Source organism: Lepidothrix coronata, unplaced genomic scaffold (genome assembly GCF_001604755.1).
Source record: "Lepidothrix coronata isolate B3197 unplaced genomic scaffold, Lepidothrix_coronata-1.0 Scaffold105, whole genome shotgun sequence".
NCBI lineage: Eukaryota > Metazoa > Chordata > Aves > Passeriformes > Pipridae > Lepidothrix > Lepidothrix coronata.
Window position 1 is genome coordinate 2,867,977 of NW_016690285.1, and position 22,221 is coordinate 2,890,197.

The 22,221-nt window shown below is 47.3% G+C and overlaps 3 protein-coding genes across 12 annotated transcripts in view; 1 reads left to right on the forward strand and 2 right to left on the reverse strand.

The window, feature by feature from the left end:
* ACVR1 (activin A receptor type 1) overlaps positions 1–3,533 on the reverse strand; it is a 69,606-nt gene extending 66,073 nt beyond the window's left edge. The window contains exon 1 of the mRNA XM_017823773.1: positions 3,515–3,533. The gene's annotated coding sequence lies outside the window, so the exon portion shown is untranslated. The remainder of the gene's footprint in view (positions 1–3,514) is intronic.
* UPP2 (uridine phosphorylase 2) overlaps positions 1–8,870 on the forward strand; it is a 20,811-nt gene extending 11,941 nt beyond the window's left edge. Inside the window, exons 2-7 of one of the 4 annotated variants that reach the window (XM_017823774.1) lie at positions 190–307; positions 1,369–1,527; positions 3,573–3,687; positions 4,629–4,898; positions 5,758–5,904; positions 6,357–8,870. In XM_017823774.1, the coding sequence (XP_017679263.1) occupies positions 190–307; positions 1,369–1,527; positions 3,573–3,687; positions 4,629–4,898; positions 5,758–5,904; positions 6,357–6,517 (970 nt within the window). In that variant the 3' untranslated portion in view covers positions 6,518–8,870. The other 3 variants (XM_017823776.1, XM_017823777.1, XM_017823778.1) reach the window with 3 other exon arrangements.
* The window catches only part of CCDC148 (coiled-coil domain containing 148), a 52,335-nt gene continuing 38,603 nt past the window's right edge, over positions 8,490–22,221 (reverse strand). For 6 of the 7 annotated variants that reach the window (XM_017823767.1, XM_017823766.1, XM_017823761.1 and 3 more), the window contains 5 exons: positions 18,460–18,600; positions 15,498–15,616; positions 12,553–12,670; positions 10,317–10,457; positions 9,285–9,593 (listed from right to left, as the gene is read on the reverse strand). In XM_017823767.1, the coding sequence (XP_017679256.1) occupies positions 9,447–9,593; positions 10,317–10,457; positions 12,553–12,670; positions 15,498–15,616; positions 18,460–18,600 (666 nt within the window). In that variant the 3' untranslated portion in view covers positions 9,285–9,446. Of the gene's footprint in view, positions 8,603–9,284; positions 9,594–10,316; positions 10,458–12,552; positions 12,671–15,497; positions 15,617–18,459; positions 18,601–22,221 lie in introns of those variants that run through there. The other variant, XM_017823763.1, reaches the window with a different exon arrangement.

Consider the following 22,221-nt stretch of genomic DNA (forward strand, 5'->3'; position numbering starts at 1 on the left):
AGAGGCTGCCTGAAGCAGAAAGGCAGCTGCCCCAGATGCCACACAGAGGTGGCTTTTCTCTGTCCCATCCCCATGACATCAGGGCTGTGTGTACCCTCACAGGTTCCCCAGGCTGCCCTGTCCTGCCCATTCCCATCCCTGTGGGCACTACCCAGCACCCCAACCCATCTCCTCCCTGTCTCCCCACAGGGGTGGGTTTGTCCATGTTAAAAACCCACACTTGGACTCGATGGAGGAGGACATCCTGTACCACTTGGACTTGGGAACGAAGACACACAACCTGCCAGCAATGTTTGGGGACATAAAGGTAAAGAGCAGGTGCAAAAGTGAGGCAGCAGTTTCCCCCCTCCACAGGCTCTCCAGTCCCATGTCCCATGGCCCTGCTGACCCATGCTGGGGCCCCACCGCTGCCGATGTTCCTTCCAGGACAGAGGCTGGCTGCTCAACAAGGGGACTCAACCACCCAGGGCAGCCTGGGCAGGGAGGTTGTTTGTCTTTGCTTGTTTTGGGCAGAAATCCCAACAGAAAATTACCCTTTTAGAAGCTCCATAAAACCTGATTTTATATTGGCCCCACATTGGAGGACAGACGGAGGAGGCATTTGTCCAAAGCATTTGATCATCATCTACTGGAGACAAGGGGAGGAGGATGTATTATTTTTGTCTGAGACTTGCTGTCAAAAGCCTGTCACGATGGCATCCACTTCCATTTCAACCCGGAGCCTTTCTCCAGCGGTGCAGGGGAAGAGCTGCAGTGTCCAGGGCTGGAGCAGCCTGGCACAGTCTCAGCACAGCCCTGCTCCCGTGGGCTCCTGCTGTCCTGCACCCTGGCAGCAGGATCAGCAGCCTTGCAGCCCTTGAAGCCAAATGCTCAACCCTCTCCTACCTTCAAGGACCGTTTTTTCCTTTAATATGTAAAATTTGTCCTTTTTCCTCCCTGACTTTACGGTCTCTGTGCCATCAGCAGTGCTCAGTCATTGCAGTCGGCACTGTCCATAGAATAAATTCAGCGAGAAGCTCCTCCAACCTCTGAGTTTGCTATGCTGTCAGTGGGGACAGTAACAGCCTAAATTTGCTGAGTTATTTGAGATTTTCTTGCCTGGGACGGATACCCAAGTTCATGCAGCTCTACGGCTGCCTGGACCCAGCATAGTCACCACCCTGATGGAGTGACAGCCTGGGTTTCGTGTTAATCCCTGGTTTTGGGACCCTCAGTTGTTCCGATGTCCCTTGACTGCTGGCGGGGAGCAGCATCCCGCTGCTTTCTCCGGGGAGACGCGTCTGGCGCAGCCACCACGGCCACATTCAGCCTGACTCTTCCTACCCATTTTAGCTCAGAAGTAGCAACATATTGCTATTTTATTTCCAGTTTGTCTGCGTGGGCGGCAGCCCCAACAGGATGAGGGCGTTCGCGCAGTTCATGCGGCGGGAGCTGGGCCTGGCGGGCGCCGGGGAGGAGCTGCCGGACATCTGCGCGGGGTCGGACCGCTACGCCATGTACCGGGCGGGGCCCGTGCTCTCCATCAGCGTGAGTTCGGGGCCGCTCCCCTCGGGGTCGCACCGCGGGGCTCACGGCAGCCGGACAGCAGGGTCCTGGGGACAGGACCTGTCTCTCCCACGCCTCCGCCTCCCCCAAGGCTCACTGGCAGATTTTTTCCCCCTTTTCAGTGTTCAGCCATTACCACCAGTGCAACCTCTCAGCCATGGCAAAGCTGCTTCTGTTTGAATCACATTCCTCGGCACCCTGCAGGCTCCGTTTGGAAAGTGCCGTATTAACAGACACACACATTCTGCTCAGCTTGGGTCTGGCAGTTTGAGAGGCAAAGACCACTTCCCACCATCCATGAACCATGACGTTGCTGGGAGCATTACATTGACACAAGCTCTAAAATAAAATCCTGCTTTATTATTAGTTACTCTTTCAGAGCAGGATTTTTGGCACTGCACAAAGGGAAAAGCAAACACAGGCTGTGTTTGGGAGAGTCCTGCTGTCATTTCTTTAGGCACAAGATTAGTCTGAAATGTGACTCACAGGAGATGGAGTCACTCACACGACAGCACTCACGTTTGGTCCCTCTGACAAAACCAAACCAATCCTGACCAAGGGAAAAGCCTGAGGGAATCAATCTGGTCAGATCCAAAGGGAAGAATCCCCACGAGATTCGCTGTTCCTCAGCCTGGCAGCAGCGGTGACACAGCCAGAAGCAAACCCTTGCTGAGCTCAAGGCTGTGCACCAGCACCATCTTTGGCCAGGGCAGAGCCCTCGGCCCGTCCCTGCAAGGGGACACAGGACAGAGCTCCGGCTGCCCCAGGATGATCGTGTGGAGCAGCTGCCAACATCACATTTCTGCAAGTTGCTTAGGAACACAACTGAGCTCAAACATACAGGGGCAGGAACACAGATTCCTGCTCTGAATATTTACAATGAAAATAAATTTTTTAGGCATTGGCAAATAACCCAGGCTGATGTTCCAGAATAACAACACGCAAAAAGGTTTCATATTTAAAACATGATACAAGGAGAACAGAGCACTGGTCTCACAGCCAACAGAAAGGAGATAAAACAACACAAATACTGGCTGCGTAAGTTAATTAATGGAGCTTCCATGTGTGCTTCCTTCAGGTTTTTGAACATGATAGCAAAACCTACAAAATGTGTGGCATTTTCCAGGGGAAAAAGCAAACCCCATGGCACCAAACACCTTTTGTTCTTAAAGGTTAAGCTGAGGAAAGGACATCAGTCTAGCAACAGAGCAGAAAAGAGATGACCAAGTGAGGGAGGGCTGGGCAGAAGCAGCTCCAGACCTGCAGAACATCTGCCAGCCCTGAGGAGCAGCAGCAGAGATGGGAACAGGGCAGCACTCTCCGTGGAGGATGGAAACTGGCCAGTGCCAGCAGTGGGGAGCTGGCAGCCAGGCAAGTGCTGGGGACAGAGGGACACCAGGGCAGAGGATGGAAGGGCAGGGCAGGAAGCAGGACAGGTGGCCTGCAAGGCACGCAGCAAATGCCTGACCCTGAAACCTGTCCTTACTGAGGGACACGAACCCTCCTGTCATCCTTGGTGCCCAGCAATGTGGCGGAGACGCTCTGGTGTGGGGCGAGGACAGGCTGGAAGGCACCTGGAGAAGTGGAGGCTCTGGTCGTCCTCACTGAAATTCACCACTCCCAGAGCACAAGCAAGACATGACAGAGTGTGAGCCAGCACATGGCATAAGGACAGCAGTGCAAGGGGAAGGTCTTGGAGCATTCAGCTGTTAGGACATGTTTGTGGAGACCTGTCTTGAAGGAGAGGCACCGTTTGTGCACCTGCACGGGGTCCCCAGGGATGAACACCTTCTCTACTGATGAGGAGAGCCTTTAAATCATCAAGGGGAGGAGAACAGGGTTGGTTAGACACTTCACCTGGACAGGCTACAAAGACCCTGAGATGTCTCTTCCCCCTCAAAAAAATCGCTGTTGTAATCACCAGGGGAAAAGGCCACAGCGTAACCCTGAGTTTGTGGCGGTCACGTACCTGTCCCCTGCCGCAGCCTCACAGGCACTGACATTTCTCTTTTCTCTCCTTCCAACAGCATGGGATGGGCATCCCTTCCATTTCCATCATGCTTCATGAGCTGATCAAACTGCTGCACCATGCAAAATGCCGGGACGTCACTATTATCCGCATCGGTACTTCGGGAGGCTTAGGTAAGCGATTCGTGGCCTTCCTTCAGAGCAAAACAGCTTTATCAAAAAAAAAATTCCAGCAATAGGTCACGCGGTTCTGAGCTTTAGCATTTTGTCAGGTCTCCAAATATCCGTGGTATCCTGGCTTGTGCCAGCACTGGTGTGGCAATAGGACCAGGGCAGTGACCGTTCCCTTGTGCTGGCACTGCTGAGGCACCTCCAATCCTGGGATCAGTTCTGGGCCCTCAAGACAGGAAAGATATTGAGGGGCTGGAGTGTGTCCAGAGAAGGGAATGGAGCTGGAGAAGGGGCTGGAGCACCAGGAGTGGCTGAGGGAGCCAAAGAGAAAAGGAGGCTTGGGGCTGACCCTCTCACTGTCTCCAACTCCCTGGCAGGAGGGTGCAGCCAGGGGGGAGGTCAGGCTGTGCTCCCAGAGAACAAGGGACAGGACAAAAGGAGGTGGCCTCAATTTGTGCCAGGGAGGTTTAAGTCGGATATTAGGGAAAAATTTCATTCTCCAAAGGGCTGTCTAGCCCTAGCACAGCTGCCCAGGGCAGTGGTGGAGTCCCCATCTTTGGAGGGATTTAAAAGCCACGTGGATGTGGCACTTAGGGACATGGGTTAGAGGTGGCCTTGGCAGTGCTGGGGAACAGTTGTACCTCATGATCTTATATGGCTTTTCTAACCCAAATAAATCTGTGATCTCTGGCCAGAGGAGTGTTGCAGCTCATGCCTGCACAAGCTGGTGGAGGGACATGATCTCTGCAAGCCAGCAGCAGTTAAAACCCTGTCCCTCAGCACACTCTCGCAATCACTCATCTTGTGCTGATTCTGTACATTTTACTTGTACATCTGTGCTACTGCATGAATTTCGATTATTCTCTGACATCTGCTTTACCCACCAAAAAGAACAGCCCCACAGTCCCACACAGCTGTATTGATATTTTCCTGTCATGGTGGAGTTTGGCAGCAGGTCACAGGTGTTCCGAGCTCTGGCTTAGCCTCAGTTTCCCTGTGCCCAGGGATCGAGGCCGGCTCTGTTGTGATCACGGACACGGCCGTGGACTCCTCGTTCCAGCCGCGCTTTGAGCAGGTGGTGCTGGGGGAGGTGGTGGTGCGGAGCACCGAGCTGGACAAGGACCTGGCAGAGGAGCTGCTTGCCTGCAGCAGGGAGATTGCAGACTTTCCCACACTCATCGGCCATACCATGTGCACCTATGACTTCTACGAAGGTAAAACCACCTCGGTCTGTCCTTCCTGCCCCAAACGTAACACCAAGTCTTTGCACTCTTACCTGGACAGAACTATCCACTGTCCCCAGGCCCCAGGAGGGTGGCAGGAACGGACCCGCCTGATGTGTGAGGGCCCAGGCAGAGCAGGGGCACCCTCAGAACACACAGTACCTCTGTTGGCACCTTGCTGAGTTTGCCACTGCACTGTTACCTACAGCAAGATTGTCACTTCAGAACTACCAACTCTAGGAAAATGTCAGGCTGCCTGTCAGATTTACATAAACAAACTTTGGTTACTCTAGAACCCTTTCCTCTGCAAAACTAAATGCTGGTTGCAGAGTAGATGAAATGTAATAAATGAAGAATTAATAATCTGAGCGCTATTTATAAATCCTTAGATCTGCTTGCAGATGCAGCCATCTGTGTATTGCTCAAGGCCATGTTTTATTTAAACAAAAAGCCATTTGAGATTATTAAAGTAGGAAAAGCAGTAAACTGAAGTGCTGTCCCAGGTTAGCCCAGCTGCAGGTAAGCATTTACCTTCACAGCTGAGGTGCACCACGGACCTCAGGAGTGGGGATGGCTTGTCCCCACAGAGCACAATATCCCCTGCACTTCACACCTGTGGGCTGACTTGGCCCTTTACCTGTGGTGAAACCTGCATCATTCTCCCCCCTGCACAGAGATGTGTCGTGCTGGCTTCAGCATCCAGGGGAATAGGAGTTAACAGCTACTCAAAGGAAAACTTCGTGGGCCTCCAACAGAACATGGGCACTGTTGGACTTTCTGTTTGCACCTATGCCCTGTGCCTGTGACCCTGCCCAGGCCCAACAGTGACACTTCTCTGCTTCCTTCCCAGGTCAGGGGAGATTAGATGGTGCACTGTGCTCCTTTTCCAGTGAAAAAAAGTTGGAGTACTTGAGAAGAGCTTATGACGCTGGTGTAAGGAACATTGAAATGGAGTCCACAGCATTCGCTGCCCTGTGTGGGCTGTGTGGTCTCAAAGGTGAGTCCTGCCAATTCTATCTCCTCCCTGCATCCCACTTAACCCCCCTCTAAGGGTTCTGTTTGGTGCCAGAAGGCCAAACACACATTCCTAACAATTTGAACTAGAAAAGGACACTAAAACAAACTTTGTAGCTCAATAAAACCCAAGGCCTGAGAACACATTGGACAAACCAAACCTTAATCCCCCCCCACTTCTCCTGGCCCTACAAACACATCCTGGCCATGCTGGTGCAGGCACCCCCAGGGTTTGCTGGAGCAGAGCCCGGGTGAGCGGAGGGTGGATGCAGAGCAGAGCCGTGGCCAGCAGCTCCCCGGGGTCCTGCCACATTGGCCCCTTCGCCATGAGCCCCGGGGAGGCAGGACCCTGCTCTATGCTGGGGGTGAAATGCAGGGTCAGGTGTGAGGTGACAGTGCTCCATCCATCCATCCATCCCTCCACACGTTCCACAGCTGCCGTTGTCTGCGTGGCGCTCCTGGACCGGCTGGAGGGGGACCAGATCCGGGCATCCCACGAGGTGCTGTGGGAGTACCAGCAGCGGCCCCAGCGCCTGATTGCCGCCTTCATCCGCCAGCGGCTGGGCCTGGGCCCCGCGGGCCGATCCCAGCACTGACCCCAGCACTGACCGCGGCACGGGCACGGCAGAGTCACACCGTGCACTGACCGCGGCACAGGCACAGCCTGCCACAGCACGGCCCCTGCTCTGGGAAACGGCAAAGAAACTCGGCCACGCCACACTCCCACGGCAGAGAGCCCTCCACAGCCGAGGGGAGCAGCCACACCCTACGGACACTGCTGTGCAGGCGCTGCAGGCCTCCAGCTCGGCTGCAATGGCTCCGACACACGTGCATGTCCAAGGACAGCTCCAACCTCCAACACAGCTGGAATGACACATATGCACACCCAAGGACAGCTCCAAGCTCCAACACAGCTAGAATGGCTCTGACACACATGCACACTCGAGGACAGCAGCTCTAGCCAAAATTTGCACAGAAAACAAGGCTGTGTTACTGAGCTGCAGGTTGTGTTACTGAGCTGCAGGTTCCTCACTCCCAGCTCCACTCACCGTAAAGGACTGTCCTGTTAAGGTCACTCCTGTCCACAGTGATCCTGTAGGAAGGAGATCCCTTTGCTTTGGGCATAAAGCCACAGCCTAAGTAAATGACATCCAAAATTAATCAGTACTTGTAACCATTATTGTTACTGCTGTTACAGAGGCTGTTCAGACTTTCATTCCTACAGTATTTAAAGATGTGACAAACTGGCAGGTGCCAGAGTTTAAGCATGAGAGGCCGTCTCTGGCTGAGCAGGAGCAGCTTGACCCCTGTCATAGGGTGGGCAGGTTTGGGCACAGAGACCCTTGTGAGGTAGTGGGATGAGGAGCACGTAGTGCTGACATAACCTTGACCTGATTTCACATAACTGCATCTGTTACATCCAGCAAATCATCTGCAAGTGTCTCCACAAGCTGGAAGAGACTGAACTGCACCTGGGTGGAGTGGAGGGGTTGTTCGCAGAGGGTCCCCTATAGCCTGAAGAATTCCCACAAAAACACTTTCAGTTCTTAAGGTTCACTAACAAGCTTGCTTCCAAATTAATTTGGAACAGTAACTTACAGGATACTTACAGGGAACTTGCAGGATAATTTACAGAAAGTGTTCAAGGCCAGGCTGGATGGGGCTTGGATCAGCCCGGCCTCGTGGAAGGGTGGGTGGAACTGAATGGGTTTTAAGGTCCCTTTCAACCCAGACCATTTTGGTATTCTCTGATATCATGAAAACTGGTGCCATGAAAAAGCAAATTCCACTTTATACAAGAAAAGGAGACTGGTTCCTGGTTTCCATTCCAAGATGGCTGTTTTTAGGCTCTAACATTAATATGACAGAGAAGAAATCCCAGGACAGGAGCCAGTGTCTTCCCAGAATAGAAACACATTCCTCCAGTCACTTACCATGCAATCCAACCTACTATTCCAACTCAGTTCTGCCAAGTTCAAAGTCTACTTCAGAAACTCCCATACTAACAGCAATGTACCTTCAAGCTCTTTGTGAAAGTAATTTAAAACCTCTCAAGGAAAAGGAATACTGGACTTGGATCTCAAAAGATTTTGCACCACTGAAATTATCTTTTAGATCTGCTTTTAAAGGCAAGGAAAAAAAATAATCAACTGCCATAGGTTTGGGATGATCCCTTTCTGGGAATTGTCCTGCAGCCAGTCTGTTCCTCACAGCAAAGCACTGCTGGTCTCCCCACAGGAACATCCAGCCAGTTGTGAGGCTGGTCAAGTGCGTTTTAAAAATAACAAGTTAGCCCAAAGGAGATACCAAAATAAAAAGCACAAATACACAGAGTTGTAATTTTAGCCCAAACTCACAGAAGCTGAGCCCAGACAACGCAGCTCCCACGGCTCAGGGCAGGCTCTGCAGCATTTCCCCACTAAATACCTCAGCTGCCATCCCGGGGTGATGCTGCTCCTGGCCCGGCCCTGTGCTCACTCGTGGGGGTCTGTCACACCAGCTGCCCCCCTCTGGCACCCACCTTGGGGTCTCCAGCAGGTCCCAACGCTGTGCCCTGAGTGCCCTGCTCGGGGCCGAGGCCGCGCTCAGGCTGGGAGGGCTTTGCCAGCAGAGTTCTCAGTCTGAGGGGTGAAAACTGGACACACCTGTCTCTGCAGAACTCGGATGTGACACACTGACACCTGTAAGGCATTACAGCACCACATTAATGAAGTTCCCATAATTGCCCAGAGACACAAGTGGGGATGTTCAGATCTTTCTGATATTCATCATCTTTAGAAATTTCTGGTCAAAGTGCTAATTTGTAACTTGTTTACAATCATTTTATGCTATCTTTATGTAAGGCTTGAAAACATAATCAATTACAAAAGGAAATAACATCAATTTCCCTTTCAGTTAATAGAATCATATTCAGTAATGTCAGCTCCAAAATAAAGATCCCAGCTCTAATTCTAATTTATAATTTATACTGAAAGACTAATCTGCAATATGAAATTGCATGACTGGCTTGCAGTAAATATGATGCAGCAAATTGGCTTCTAAATATAGACAAAGGTTTAAGTTTCTTCTTATAATAATCAAAGAATATTAGAAACATGCATGGTAATGAAGATTTTATAATTAAAAGATCAAATTCTCAAGAAACTTGGAATGAAAACTGTGGGATTTATTCATGTAATGTAATATAATCTAAAGTAACTGCAGTGCAAAGCTATTTTGGATTTCTGCTGCCAATTGAAACCCAAGAGTTCCTGCTCCAGGTGCTGCACATCAGACTGGCCTGTGCTGTGTGTAGGAGTCCTCATGTACAGGTGTCCCAGCTCCCAGTTAAAAGGGACATGGACACTGACACTTCACCAGCCCACCCCCAGCTCCCCAAACCTGCAGCAGGCACTGGCAGAAAGGCTCAGCAGGGTTTGAATGGCTGCACACACAGGGAACCGAGCAGTTCTATGACACAACCACAGGGAATTTATTAAAGGTCTGCACCCCTGAAGCTCCTCTGCTCCTGAGACAAGAGGTGGTCTACACTTCAAAAGCTGTAGATTCCATGTCTCTTCTTGGAAGCTTTGGTGGAGGAATTTTTGGCAAAATCTCTCTTGCATAAAGTGTTTTATGCAGTCCAGCTTCTCGGAGAGCGAGCTCGACACGGAGTCTGGGGTCAGAAATGACCTGGTAAAATAAACCACAGCGATGATCAACAGAAACCAAGCACCACCTTCCCCATACACCAGTGCATCTTACAGGGTATCTGTGGATGTATATGTTTAAAAAGCTTTCAGAAGACAGTCAGAAAATTATGGTCATAAAATAAAACCTTCAAAACAGAGAAGCTTTACAGTGAGCAAGCCTTATCTCACTGTCCATATCCTGATATTATCCTTTTGAATATTCATAATCACAATCACACAATATGATCACAAACCAATGAGCCCTGGTTGCCTTTCCTCAGCAAAACTGAGAGTGTAGGTGAGGAACCAAGTGACTTTTAATCCAGCTGCTCCCTGAGGAGCTGCTGCCTTTCCTTATGTTCCCTGTGCAACAGCCCTGAGTGTAGCATACAATCCAGTCCCTTCCTGGTTGTTCCTATGGAATCCAAGTGCTTCAAACGCCTTTATGACTTTTCTCACACTGTTGCCTTGTGCTTACATGGCAGTGCCACTTCCATTTGTCAGAATGACAATTAATCCCAGGGAAATTACTTCTGAAATTTGTCAGAAGGTTAGTTGACAAAATTTGTAAGCCTCTTTCTGGAGACATTGCCCCACCTGTCACTCCTGATGTTTTTATCTTACCCACATCATAGTCTGTATTCCACTGCCCGTGTTGCTATTTAGGATACACTGTTAAGACATCTGTGCCCACAATAGCTCACACAGGATCACAGCCACTTACCTGCTCCTCACTGTAGGTGTGCAGCCTGAACAGAGGCTGCTGCAGCTCAAACTCCTCGTTGGCTCCGATGCCCATCCGGGCCCTCGATGCCACCGTATCAGCCACTGCTCTGGCTGGGTCTGATTTTGCAACAACAGCAACCTGAAACACAGGACGCGAAAATAACATTCACTCTGTGTAGAGCCAAGGTGAGAACAGGCTTTTATCAGTAACACACCCTTTGAGAACATGATCATTCACTGCCTTTGCACTGTAACAGTGTGTAGGGTCCCAGCCTGGGCCCAACAGGGACGTGAGAGAAGCAACAGCACCCTGGGCTCTCCAGCAGAGCCTGACACGAGCTCCAGCGTCCCAAGACAGTCACCACAAAGACCCAGAACCTCACAATTCTGCAATACTCACAATTCCAGGAAGTCCAAACTTTCAGGTTGGTAGTTCCCAATTTTTACAGAGTCATGGGCAACAACATTGAGTGATATGCCCCAAATAACATAACTCTGGGTTTTTTGTGAAGTGCATCTGCTTTAACTGTGTAATTTCCTGGAGCTAGATCAGTATCAAAGACTCTCAGACACTGTATTGTGCCAGAATCAATCTTCTTTCATTGCTTACTTTCTTTGTGTTAAAACATTTAGATACAGGCTAATACTACTTTGGAAAAATACAGAAAGATGCATGAGCAAAATAATTAAAGTCAGAACCCTATATGAATGACTAAAAACAGGAAAAAACAGCTTAAATTTTGTATGATAATTTTTTTGCCTATCTCTTTAATGAAATGTCATCTTTGTATTTACAGCCTGCCAAAATCTACAGGTTGGCTGGATGACTTTACTAAAAAACCTTTTTCCCCCACATACAAAAAAGGCACATACTTTATGAATTCATTTCATTAGTGTGAAACAGAGAATAAATGTTGGTTAGAAAAGTGTAACAAAGTGGGAACTTCCCCATTCTGGGCAAAGGCTGTTCTAGAAGTGTTTTCTACTCTGGCAAGAGAATTGAGTCAGTGGGCAGAGCTCAACAGATCATGACTCCCAACCAGCCTCATGTAAAACCTGATGCAAATGATAATAAAACTCAACCAGGAACTTGGAAAAGATGTAAGAGAGTTATTATTAAAAATACTTTGATAACCTAAAATAACACTGCAAAATATGTAATTGAATCAGATTTTTAAAAATAAGGCAATACTGACTGGAAATGTGCTCAAGTTCAACAGTTTAAAAAACTACCGAAAGGATACCAAGGATCCCTGAGGTTTGTCTATTCTCGTTCTGCTCAGCTCTCCCACAGAAGGTGGCTCAGAGTATTTGGCCTCTGTGATATTTTATTTTCCTCCTGACTTTGCACACCCTACTACCAAGTGAAAGCACTTGTGAGGCCACCAACACCCCCTGAGGGATTAAGGAAGGGTTTCACAGGATGCACTGGGATGGTCCACTGAAGGGCAGGTCAAGGCTGCACCAAACATCAGATTTTTAACCAAGGGTAGTCCTGGGGAAAAAGCTGCTGCTTCAACGCTGTTTAAATTATCACAAATGAAAAAAAGGGGTTTGAAGAGCACCTTTTCCCCCTCCCTATTTTCCTTTGGCTCCTATAGTGTACAGAATGTGAACTCTAGGTTTTTCCTACTAATCTTCTGAGGAAAAAACAAGGAGATTAGATAGAAAAATGTAAATGAAAGTAAAATTACTCCTTCAAAAGTCAGCAGTAGAAAAAAACGACTACATTTACTAGCACTACATTTACTATGACATTAGCAAGCATTAGCATGCATTTTCTGGAATGTCCCTTAAGAAATAATGTGCAAAAGCTTCACGGAGTTAAATATCTCTGAAGAAAAGTCATCCAAGAAGTGTAAGCTTCCAGAATTTAAAAACAATCAAAATTACTTATAAATCTCGCCTAAGACTCAGGGAAGACTTAAGATTATTAAAATAAAAAAAATAAAAATCAAGGAAGAGAAATGACATCCAACCTAGAAAAACCCCTCTCTTTCTCCTTTTAGATACCAAAAGCTTCTACAGTGCAATTTAATGTCATAATGTACCTGTTGTCAGAGCCACAGAGCACGCAGGATTTATAACACAACAGAATTGCTGTTAGTCAGACCAGGAGTGCGTTTTAACTCATTCATTTATTTGCTTTGGAAAGATCGTTCCTTTTATCTCTCAGTGCTCTGACAGTGTTTGTACCCCTGTGTGTGAGATCACTGCAGCCCGGGCCGACCCACCTGCTGTCGGAGCATTTCCAGGCGCTTCTCTCTCTCCTCCTCTTCCCGGGCCTGGAGCAGGACCTGCTCCTTTCTCTCCAGCAGCCGCTTCTCCAGCAGCACCCGTCGGAATTGCACCCTGCCAGCACACAGAGGGAAACGCTGGGCAAGGGCAGCTTGAAATGTCTCTGTTGGTGTTTGTGTTGAAAACCACCCTGACGATTTCTATATCCACCCGATGTGCAAAACACCTCAGTGCAGAATGATTTTTCATTTGAATGTATTCTCTTTTTCGGAGTTTTTTGTTTGGGTTTTTGGGGGAAGAGGGGTTTAGGTAGTTATATTTTTTGATTTGCTTTTGAGTGGGTTTTAGTTGGTTGGTTGTTTTTTTGAACAACTTGGCTAACCTTTTAGATGTCTAGACTGCAGATTTTCTCTAGTGTGCTTTATATAGTCCTGGTACTCTTTTTTTCTCCCCCATTTTCTTTGCCAAGAAGAAATGTTCTCTCACATCTGTGTATGGCAGAAGAAATCTTTCCTATAACCCTTTCCATTAAAAGCAACATCTCACTCCCAATCTTGTTACTGGAAGGAGCAAGAAAACTTGAGAATTACACCCTTCTTCCAAAGGAAAAAGGTGGAGGTTCACACCAGAAACTCCAGAACTTTACCATTGTCCTGCTCCCCCTTTCACAGTAGGGGCAATATGCCCTACAGCACCAGCACAGACACATTCCCTGATGACCCTCAGGCCCCTGCCAGACTCTGTTCCTTATGGAGCTGTAGGTATTTGTTGGTACCTCACTTTTAGTCCTTAAACAGGAGTTGCCAATGCCATGCTTTGCATTTGGAGAGTTATCCTTCTTTTGCCCTTCAAATTTGAACTCGCCTCTAGAGAAATTGAGATGAATGAGCTGCTTCAACTACACTAAAACATGTATTGTTATTTTCTTACTCTCCAAATTTTAGTAAACTCAAAGGAGCTTACTACACTTATATGGCACACTTATAACTTGTGCCATAAACTGCAAAAATCAGAACTACACCTTCAGTTCTGTTGGTGGCTAGCAAAGACCTCTGTGCCAATAATCCAATCACAATTAGCAGGACAAACAAATTTGTCCCAAGAGGGTGGCAGGAAGCTGCCTGAGGGTGCCCCAGAGAGGCTTCCAGTTTCTCACTGTAGCCACTGCAGGAGGCCAGGCAGAGGAATGCTGCAGCAGTAGCCCTCAGGGGTCATTCTGTCCCAGAGGGAAAAGCCTAATCTGCTTTTTACATGGAGAAAATTTAATAAAAAGCAGATACTAATATTTCTCTGAAAAATGACAAAAATTACATTATACTGAAACCCTCTCATTCTGCTTGAGCTGACTACTGTGATACATCTTCTAAAACACTCCAGAGCTACCAAACACAAAATTCAGTACTCTGGAAGCTTCTGTGCATGGCCAAGAGAGAAGACTGGGGGGCACCTGGCCAGGTCTAATCCACACACTCTGTCTGGCCTGCAGCAGTTTTCCTGCAGGCAGGAATGTAAAGCAATGCTAAATTGAGACATTCTGTTGCCTTTCCATACCCAGTTCGAAGTGGTCCAAGTGATCCCAACTGATTGCCAAACCCCAGCCAGGCAGAGCGGGGCAGAGCAGGGCTTGGCACCACGATGCAGCAATTGCTGCTCCTGGGGAGGGTCGTGTTAGCCTGAGACCACCTGAACTGAGACTAAAACTCTGCTGCACCAGGACACCACCATGCCACATGTGTACCTGAGGTCTGCACAATCAAATGCTTTATTTGGTACAGTAGGTCAGTTCTGGGTAACATAATGCTGAGTATTTACTGGCTTCTGATTCACAATAGCCTGAAGGGGTGATTATTTCCCCTCTGCATTCCTCAAAGAACTGTGCCATTTCCTTGTATCTTATTCTGCAACATTTATTAGCACAAGAAAGAACATTCCCAGCACTATGGCAGAGTGCAATACACAGGTTGGTTTAAAGAAAAATCACTTTTCCCTGATCAGTTCTGCTGAAAATTCTATAATTCAAACACGTGTTTCTTTTCCCATGAGCTAAAATCACTGCAGGTATGTTTAAGGAAAGGTAGAGATATATTTGTAGCATAAGGATACAAACATTTAAATTTAGCTGTCAGCCAGGTGTCCTAGCAAAATAAGACTGAAGCACTGTTTCCCACAGAATGCTTAAGGCTAGGTTTAATATTCAAATGCCAATGGTACTCGAATCCTATTTTAATTGTATTTCTGGTCCCCACAACTTGGTGGTTACCTCCATGTAAAAGAGACAGGCTGTGCTTTGGGGGCAGTTATAACCAGTCTCCTTTCCTCTACTTTCCAGGTTGTGTTCCTCTGGCAGAGGGATTCCCCTGTGAAATCCAGCATTTCTTCAACAGGCCATTAAAGGCCACATTGTGCAACAAAGACTTGGCAATTCAAGTGTGAGCAGGCTCAAGTCCAAAATCCCATTAAACAGGTAAAGAGCACCTACAACTGGATGAGCAGTTCAGGATTCTCTAAGATAATAATTAATATCTTTGAGGCTGTTAAGTGCTGAATGAGCTCCTTTCACTTGCCCCTCAAACAAACCAAATCTGATTATAAATCATTTTGCAAAGTGGGAAAGTAGGTGGTCTCATTACTCAGCTACAATTAAAAAAAATCACCAAGGGAGCTGGGTTTAATGTGTGCACCCTGTCATGATTCCAAGTTTAATGCTTACAAAGGTGTAAAATCTTTGATGGATATTAATTAGTTTGAAATACCAAATAAATTGCATCCAGGATACAATCATGATGCGACCTTAGTGTATAGATTGGGGTAACTGCCAAACAGGAAGAAAAAAGTTACTTATCTCAGTTTATTCTAGTTTAGAAAGCTGGAGGATCAAAACAAATTGGATTATAAGAAGCTCCTATTAATACCATAGGTATTCACATTTAATTTCTTTTACCTTTCTCTGTCTTTAGCCGCTTGTTCAGCCATTAATTTTCTCAATTCCTCCAGACGTTGTAGATCTCTCTCCTCCTGTTCTTGCCACTTGAGCTGTTTCTCAGTCCAGTATTTTTTCAGCTAGAGTTTGAGCAAATGCAGCAAACAAATCAACACTCGTTCCCAAGCCAAGGTAGTGACAATAAAGAAACCAAGAAAGGCATTAAGTCAGAAACTCCAATTTTGATCTTTTTAGAATAAAATTTCTATTTGAGAGCACTACAAGTTAACAAAAGATTTATTATGAGAGCGAGAGGGTGTGCAGCCCCCACAACAAAAGTAGTAAAATTAGACTGTGGACACTAATTTGCACATATTTTTCCACCGCAATCTGAAGACTACCACTTCCAATTGCTCCCTGCCTTCCTACTCTGCCATCAAAACCCTCAACTGTGCTGCTCACACGAGTGAATGTTCCTTGAGTTAGAGCATCCTGGGTTGGCCCAAAGGGCTGGCTCAGGCCAGCCCAGCTCACTGTGCTGAGGTGGAGAGTCCACTGAGGAACAGGAGGCAGCACTTGAGTGTTCCTCATATAAGTCTGGAGCTTTTCCAAAGCTGAGTGGGAAAGAAAGGCCTCAAGGAAGACTCTGAAACCTGAGCAGGGAAGCTTATCTGAAAAGATGAGGGGGCTTGGATGCAAAAGGAGAAACAGGGGCTTAAAGTAGATATTGCCAAAGTGAAACGCTGAATTTTTAATTTTAACAAATTCTACAGGATCCTGTTCCTAAAACTACGGCAATTCTTCAAAGACAACTGGTAGAATTTGTAGCAAGCTTGTAATTCCTGTCTTGCCATGACATACTTTGCAAATCACAAAATCATTCACATTGGAAAAGATCTTTAAGATCATTGAATCAAACCATTAACCCAGCACTGCCAATATCATATAATCATAGAATGTTTAGTATCTTCCTGGCATCCCATCTCTCCCTGCCCTCTGGCAGTGGGAAGCCATTCCCTGTCCCTCCAGGCCTTGTCCCCAGTCCCTCTCCAGCTCTCCTGGAGCCCCTTTAGGCCCTGCCAGGGGCTCTCAGCTCTCCCTGGAGCCTTCTCTTCTCCAGCTGAACCCCCCCAGCTCTCCCAGCCTGGCTCCAGAGCAGAGGGGCTCCAGCCCTGGAGCATCTCCGTGGCCTCCTCTGGACTCTCTCCAGCAGCTCCATGTCCTTGCTGTGCTGTTCCCCAGGGCTGGAGGCAGCTCTGCAGGGGGGTCTCACCTGAGGGGGCAGAGGGGCAGATCCCCCCCTCCCTTCTGCCCACGCTGTGGGATCAGCCCGGGGCACGGGGTTCTGGGTCATGTCCATTGTCCTCAGGGCTTGCTCCATATCCATTCTCCACCCAGCCTGCATCTGTGCCTGGAACTGCCCTGACCCATGTGCAGCACCTTGCACAGAATGATGGACTTAGTGCAGAAAAACCCTTCACTATCGTGGTTCAGAATAAAACAGGTCTTCCAAACAGTGCTTATATTTCAGAATTCCCAACCTGTAAGCCAATCATTTCTTTAGACAGGCCATTTTTGACATATGAAGGTCAGGAAGCAACCTGACCTAGAACCATATTTCTTAGAGTGCTTTTATTTAATATTGTTTCAAATACTTCTATTTATGAAATAAAACTCTCACTTTTGCAATTACTCCCTTTTTGTACTCCTCATTGCCTGAAGGCTTTCTCATAAACTCTAATTAGGGATCAATGGATATTTTTGGAATTCCATGTTTAAATATACAGGAAAAATTCTGATCTGCAGTCCAACAGAGCAACTGTAGCATTGGCATTTAGAGTTAATGGCATGTTACCCTTTCCTGTGTTTGGAGTTGCTTGACATACCTTGCCTGGGTCACAAACCAGGTAGAGGGTGGTCATTTCTTTTACACTGCTCACATGTATTTTAAATATTCTTCTTGCTGCCCCAGAACATTCCCCAGAAAAGCAGCTGCAGTATAAGGTTAGCAGCCCTTTTAAGGATCTAAGATGGAAAATACTCCAGTGAAACACAACTGCTGACCCCAAACAGCTGCTATTCCATCTGTGCACAGGCAGAGGATGGTTCTATATCGATATCACACACAAGAAGAGAAAAGTTTGCACAACCAGAATATTTACAGATAAAATGAATGTTGCTAGTGGTCGTGTCAGCACTGCCTGCCCAAACCTCTTCCTTCCCTGTGGTTTCAGAGCCACCTGCCACTACAAACACTGTGTGTGTAAAGGCAAATACACAGAACAAGCTGGAACAAAAAGTAAAGCAGCAGCAAAGCTACTCTTGACCTAAGCAGCAAACCCTCACTAAATGTCCCTCTCTGTATCTCTGGACTCAGAGGTAAAATCCTGATGAAACAACCTCCTGGATTTTTGCCACATCATTTAAGTAAAAAGGCCAACACAAACACGTGTGACACAGCTTGGTTTGCTAGAGCATTACATTCACTACAGCAGATTTTGGATTTGCTGTTAAGCTGCATCCAAGCCATTTCGCAAGGGGTGAGCACACAAGTACTGGGAATACTGTCCCTTGGAGATGTGCTGGTCCCCCACCCTGCTGTCCTGCAGGCTGTGAGCTGTCAGGCTCCTCTGCTGCATTGCAGCACTCAGCTGCAGCACTGGGAGCTTCCCGAGGCTGCCACACTGCTCAAAGGCACAAATCTGTGCAGTCAGACCCAGCCATGCCCCTGTGCTGGTTTGTGACACAGCCACAGTCACACACTGACTTGGACAGGCTTTGTTTTAAAGACAGGCAATGAAGTAACACAGCTGGTGTGTCAGAGCAGGCAGCTTTAGAGCTAAAATGGACTGGAGCAAGACCCAAGTGACCATTTGCCCTTCTCTATATCAATACTTAACACAAGTGGTATGAAATCAGTTAAAGATTACAGGAGCAATTGTACACATTAACATATGCAAAAATGTATAAAAGTTTCTCATACTTTCTCTTTCTCCTGAGCTCTACGACTGGTTTCCTGTTCTCTCTGTAGCCTTTTTTTCTCATCTTCCTTTTCTTTTCTTCTGGCAGCTACAGCAGCTTCTAGTTTAGCAGCTTCTTCCTGCTGTGCTTTCCACTGTAGAACCTGGAAGAAACGGTTGAAGAGACAGTCCTGTAGCAGACTGTGTAACTCTGTGACTGTGATCCTGCCAAGCTGAGACTGGGAAGGAAACCCATGTAATCCATTTACAAAGTAAGATTTATAATCTTATCAGCAACACAATCATTTAGCAAGCACCACCTCTCCACATGTTCATGTGCAGCTTGCTACTGACTGGCATAAGATGCAATAAAATCACACAGGAAGAGATTTTAGGTAAAATTGCTAAAACCATCTCAGTAATTCAGATCTTGAATTCCCCTTCAGCACTTAGGCTTTCAATGGCATGCACGTTCCTTAACGAACCTGTGAAGGGATGGAGACCAAGAGTCCCCGAGCAGAGTGCGCTCCCAGCCCCCAGTGCCGGCACTGCTGTGACAGCTCCGCACTCCCCCCAGGACAGGACCTTCAATTCTGCCAGCTCTCACAGGGGAAACCAGCCTGGCACCCCTGCACCCTCCCAGGGCTTGTGACCATCCTGGGGGGTCCTGCACACACAACATCCCCCTCTTCTGCTGGAAGAGAGGCAGCAGCCGCGGCAGAGCAGGCCAGGGCTCAGCTCCCCCACACCCCTCATTGCAGAGCCTGCCCTGCTTCTTAACAAAACATCCTGGAGACGGGATGGACCACCCAGCTCAACCTGCCAAAAATCCACTCTTGACATGACCCTGACAGACTGTTAGCTAAAGAAGACACCCCATCCCCGTGCCACGGGCAGTGACTCATCCCCAGCCAGTGAGGGTCCTGATTTCCTCGGTGCTGTCAGGAGCACTTGTGTGCTCATCTGTTTCACACTGGTTTCAACAGGATTAATGTCTCCTTTTTGTTGGCTTGCCAGCTCTTTTTGTAATGGATTTGTCAAGTGCTAACGGAACTCTGCATTCCTCTAAGGAACAAGCATTGGAGCCATTTTTCAGCTGGTTTTCTACACTACAGTGAGCACTTTAATGCTAAGATATTAAAATGCTTACAATTTTTTCTACCTTTACTGCATTCCACTGGCTATGTGCACAGACTATTAATTCTTCTGTTTTGAGCTTATGAAAGATGTTCTGTTCAGAAATCCAGAGCTCCCCATGGTCCAAGGTTCTCAGTGAGTTACATCTGAGTGATGCCATGCTTGCCCCACTTCTTGCTAAAATGCCAAGTGTACTTTGCTCTTTGCAATAGGCTGATCGATGATGTGACTTCTCATGGAGTGCAAGCAAAGTAATAATAAGAAAACAACCCAAAAATGAAGAGCGTGCAGAGGATGGAGCCAGATGTGCCCAGTGACAGGATGGGAAACAACAGGTAGAGACTGAAACTCCTGAAATTCCATGCCATCCATCACTTCCCTCCTGAGAGGGTGGATGGACACTAGAACATTCTGGCCAGGGAGGTTATGGAGCCTCCACCCCCTGCAGAGGTTTAAACCTGGATTCGGTGGGATCCTGGGTCACCAGCTGTATCTGACCCTTCCTGGGCAGGGGGTGGCCCCGGGGGGTCTGGAGAGGTCCTTCCAACCTCAGCTGCAACACCCGAATTAAACCTTCCTCACACTTGAAACTTGTAGCACAACAGCTGTTTAAATCCAAATCTTCATGTAGCAATTTTGCCAGCAGCCTGCTCATGCAGTTTAGCACTTTAAGAATCTAAAATAAAATGCTAAACTGTTTCAGTCACCCTTCACTTGCCACACAAATGAAGTCAAAAAGGAACGCTTTAAAAATGAGTTACAAGAACATGCAATCCTTTCTACCTGGCTTTTGAAACAGATCAAAGCAAAACCATATGCAGGAAGCTTTACAATCTAACAACAAGCAAACAGTGAATGAAATCTGCTAAAAGCATACTCAGATTGGAGCCGGGATAAGCTGCAGAAGCATTCGAAGGAGCTTTAAACGTCTGTAATAACACCACTGAGATTTTCTGAACAGAAATGCGGTAACAATCAGATTATGTAACAAAAAAATTGCTTTTTGTAAGCTTGGATTTTCCTACATCCTGCTTCACGCTCCTTTCAAACACTCTCCAATACTGGGATCAATGCCACTGGGCTCAGTACATGATGCAGCTTCAGTTCTCTCCACGTCTGAGAACTCTTCTGATCCTTTATTGGTCTTCTCTGGATATTAATTTACCTATTAACCAGGGATTTTTTTGACTGTTTGATTGCAGTCATTAGCACTGCAATCGTTGGCCTCGTGGAGGCCATTAAATTGGTCTCAATGAAAGCTCCAGTTCCCTGACACTGCAGGGGAACCACTGCCTGGAAATGGATGTGGAGAACAGTGTGGGCCCAGCAGAGTCTGGGACAACAACTGACTGAAGGAATCAAACCCCAGTGAAGCAGTGAGTAGATATAGGTACTAGTTCAGTTTGAAATCAACTCAAGCCTCCTTATTAATTCGCTCTGATTAGCAGTGGTTTGCTTGGCAATGTTACACCCCAATCTGGTGCCAGGCCGTGATCACCTTCCCCGGTTGTTTCCACATAGCTCTTCCATTACAGCCTTTTGATTCAAGTCAGAAATCAATATTGAGGCACAATCTAGATTTTTGACAGGCTTCATACGAACAAATGAACATAACCAAGCATCAAATCCAGAACTTCCCTCAGTTTACAAAGCACTAATCATCCAACAGGGTTCCCCAGACAGAACAGATAAGCCAGTAACTCAGGGTGTATCTTCACACCCACAACACTCCCTGCTCTGCCCTAAATCACTAACACACACATTCAGGGGGTAGAATCTGCTTTCTGCCTTTATCTAGTTAGGTTTTTGAATGTATGAGCCCATTGCCAATCAGGAAAATGGGTAATGAGAATGCCAAAGGAGAGTGTAACTCTATCATATTTGCTCACCATACCCAGTGTTATTATTTTCTGTGGGCAGCGCATGAAGTTAGTTTAGATTACCCCTGTCCCCTCCCCCATGTTTATCTAATCCCTGTCTTTTCATTAAGACAAAGACAATTCACCTCCTTTAAAAATAATTCATAATTACACCAAAAAAAAAAAAAAGAGGAAAAAAGAGGGGGAAAAAAGGGAAAAGATGGTAAAAACCAGAAAAGTAGTATTTACAAAATATGTATAAAATGGGATTCAGTAGGTTGGCCTTATGCCATGGTTTTTCCCACATGAAGAGTTAAAGTCATATTGAATAAAATGTTCCTAAAGCTGAGCTACACTGAAGTGTAAGAAATAACAAAAATTAGACATTAACCAGCTGATTCAAATGCCAGTATATTTCACTTATTAAAGCACACTCGAACATTAAAGGCCTCTGTGCCAGAGAGCAGTTGTAGTGCCACAGCCCCAGCTCACTTTGTGGCCTGTGCAGGGGAACACCTCTGGGGAGCCCCATCCACAGGAGAGGTGCCCAAACGGTCCCTGTCCGTGTAGTCACAGGGTCACAAATTAGGAGCTGGACTATCCAAACTGCTGGGGACAAAGGACAGAGTGGCCAACCCTCAGCTGCACCTCAGTGGCACAGAGCAGTCCCACAGTGGCATGGGAGAGCTGGTCATGTCCCAGCCCACAGTGCCTGAGGCCAGCAGGGGAGTGGAATAGCTGAGGAACCTCCTCAGCACCTCCATTCCTCAGGAACCTCCTCAGCACCTC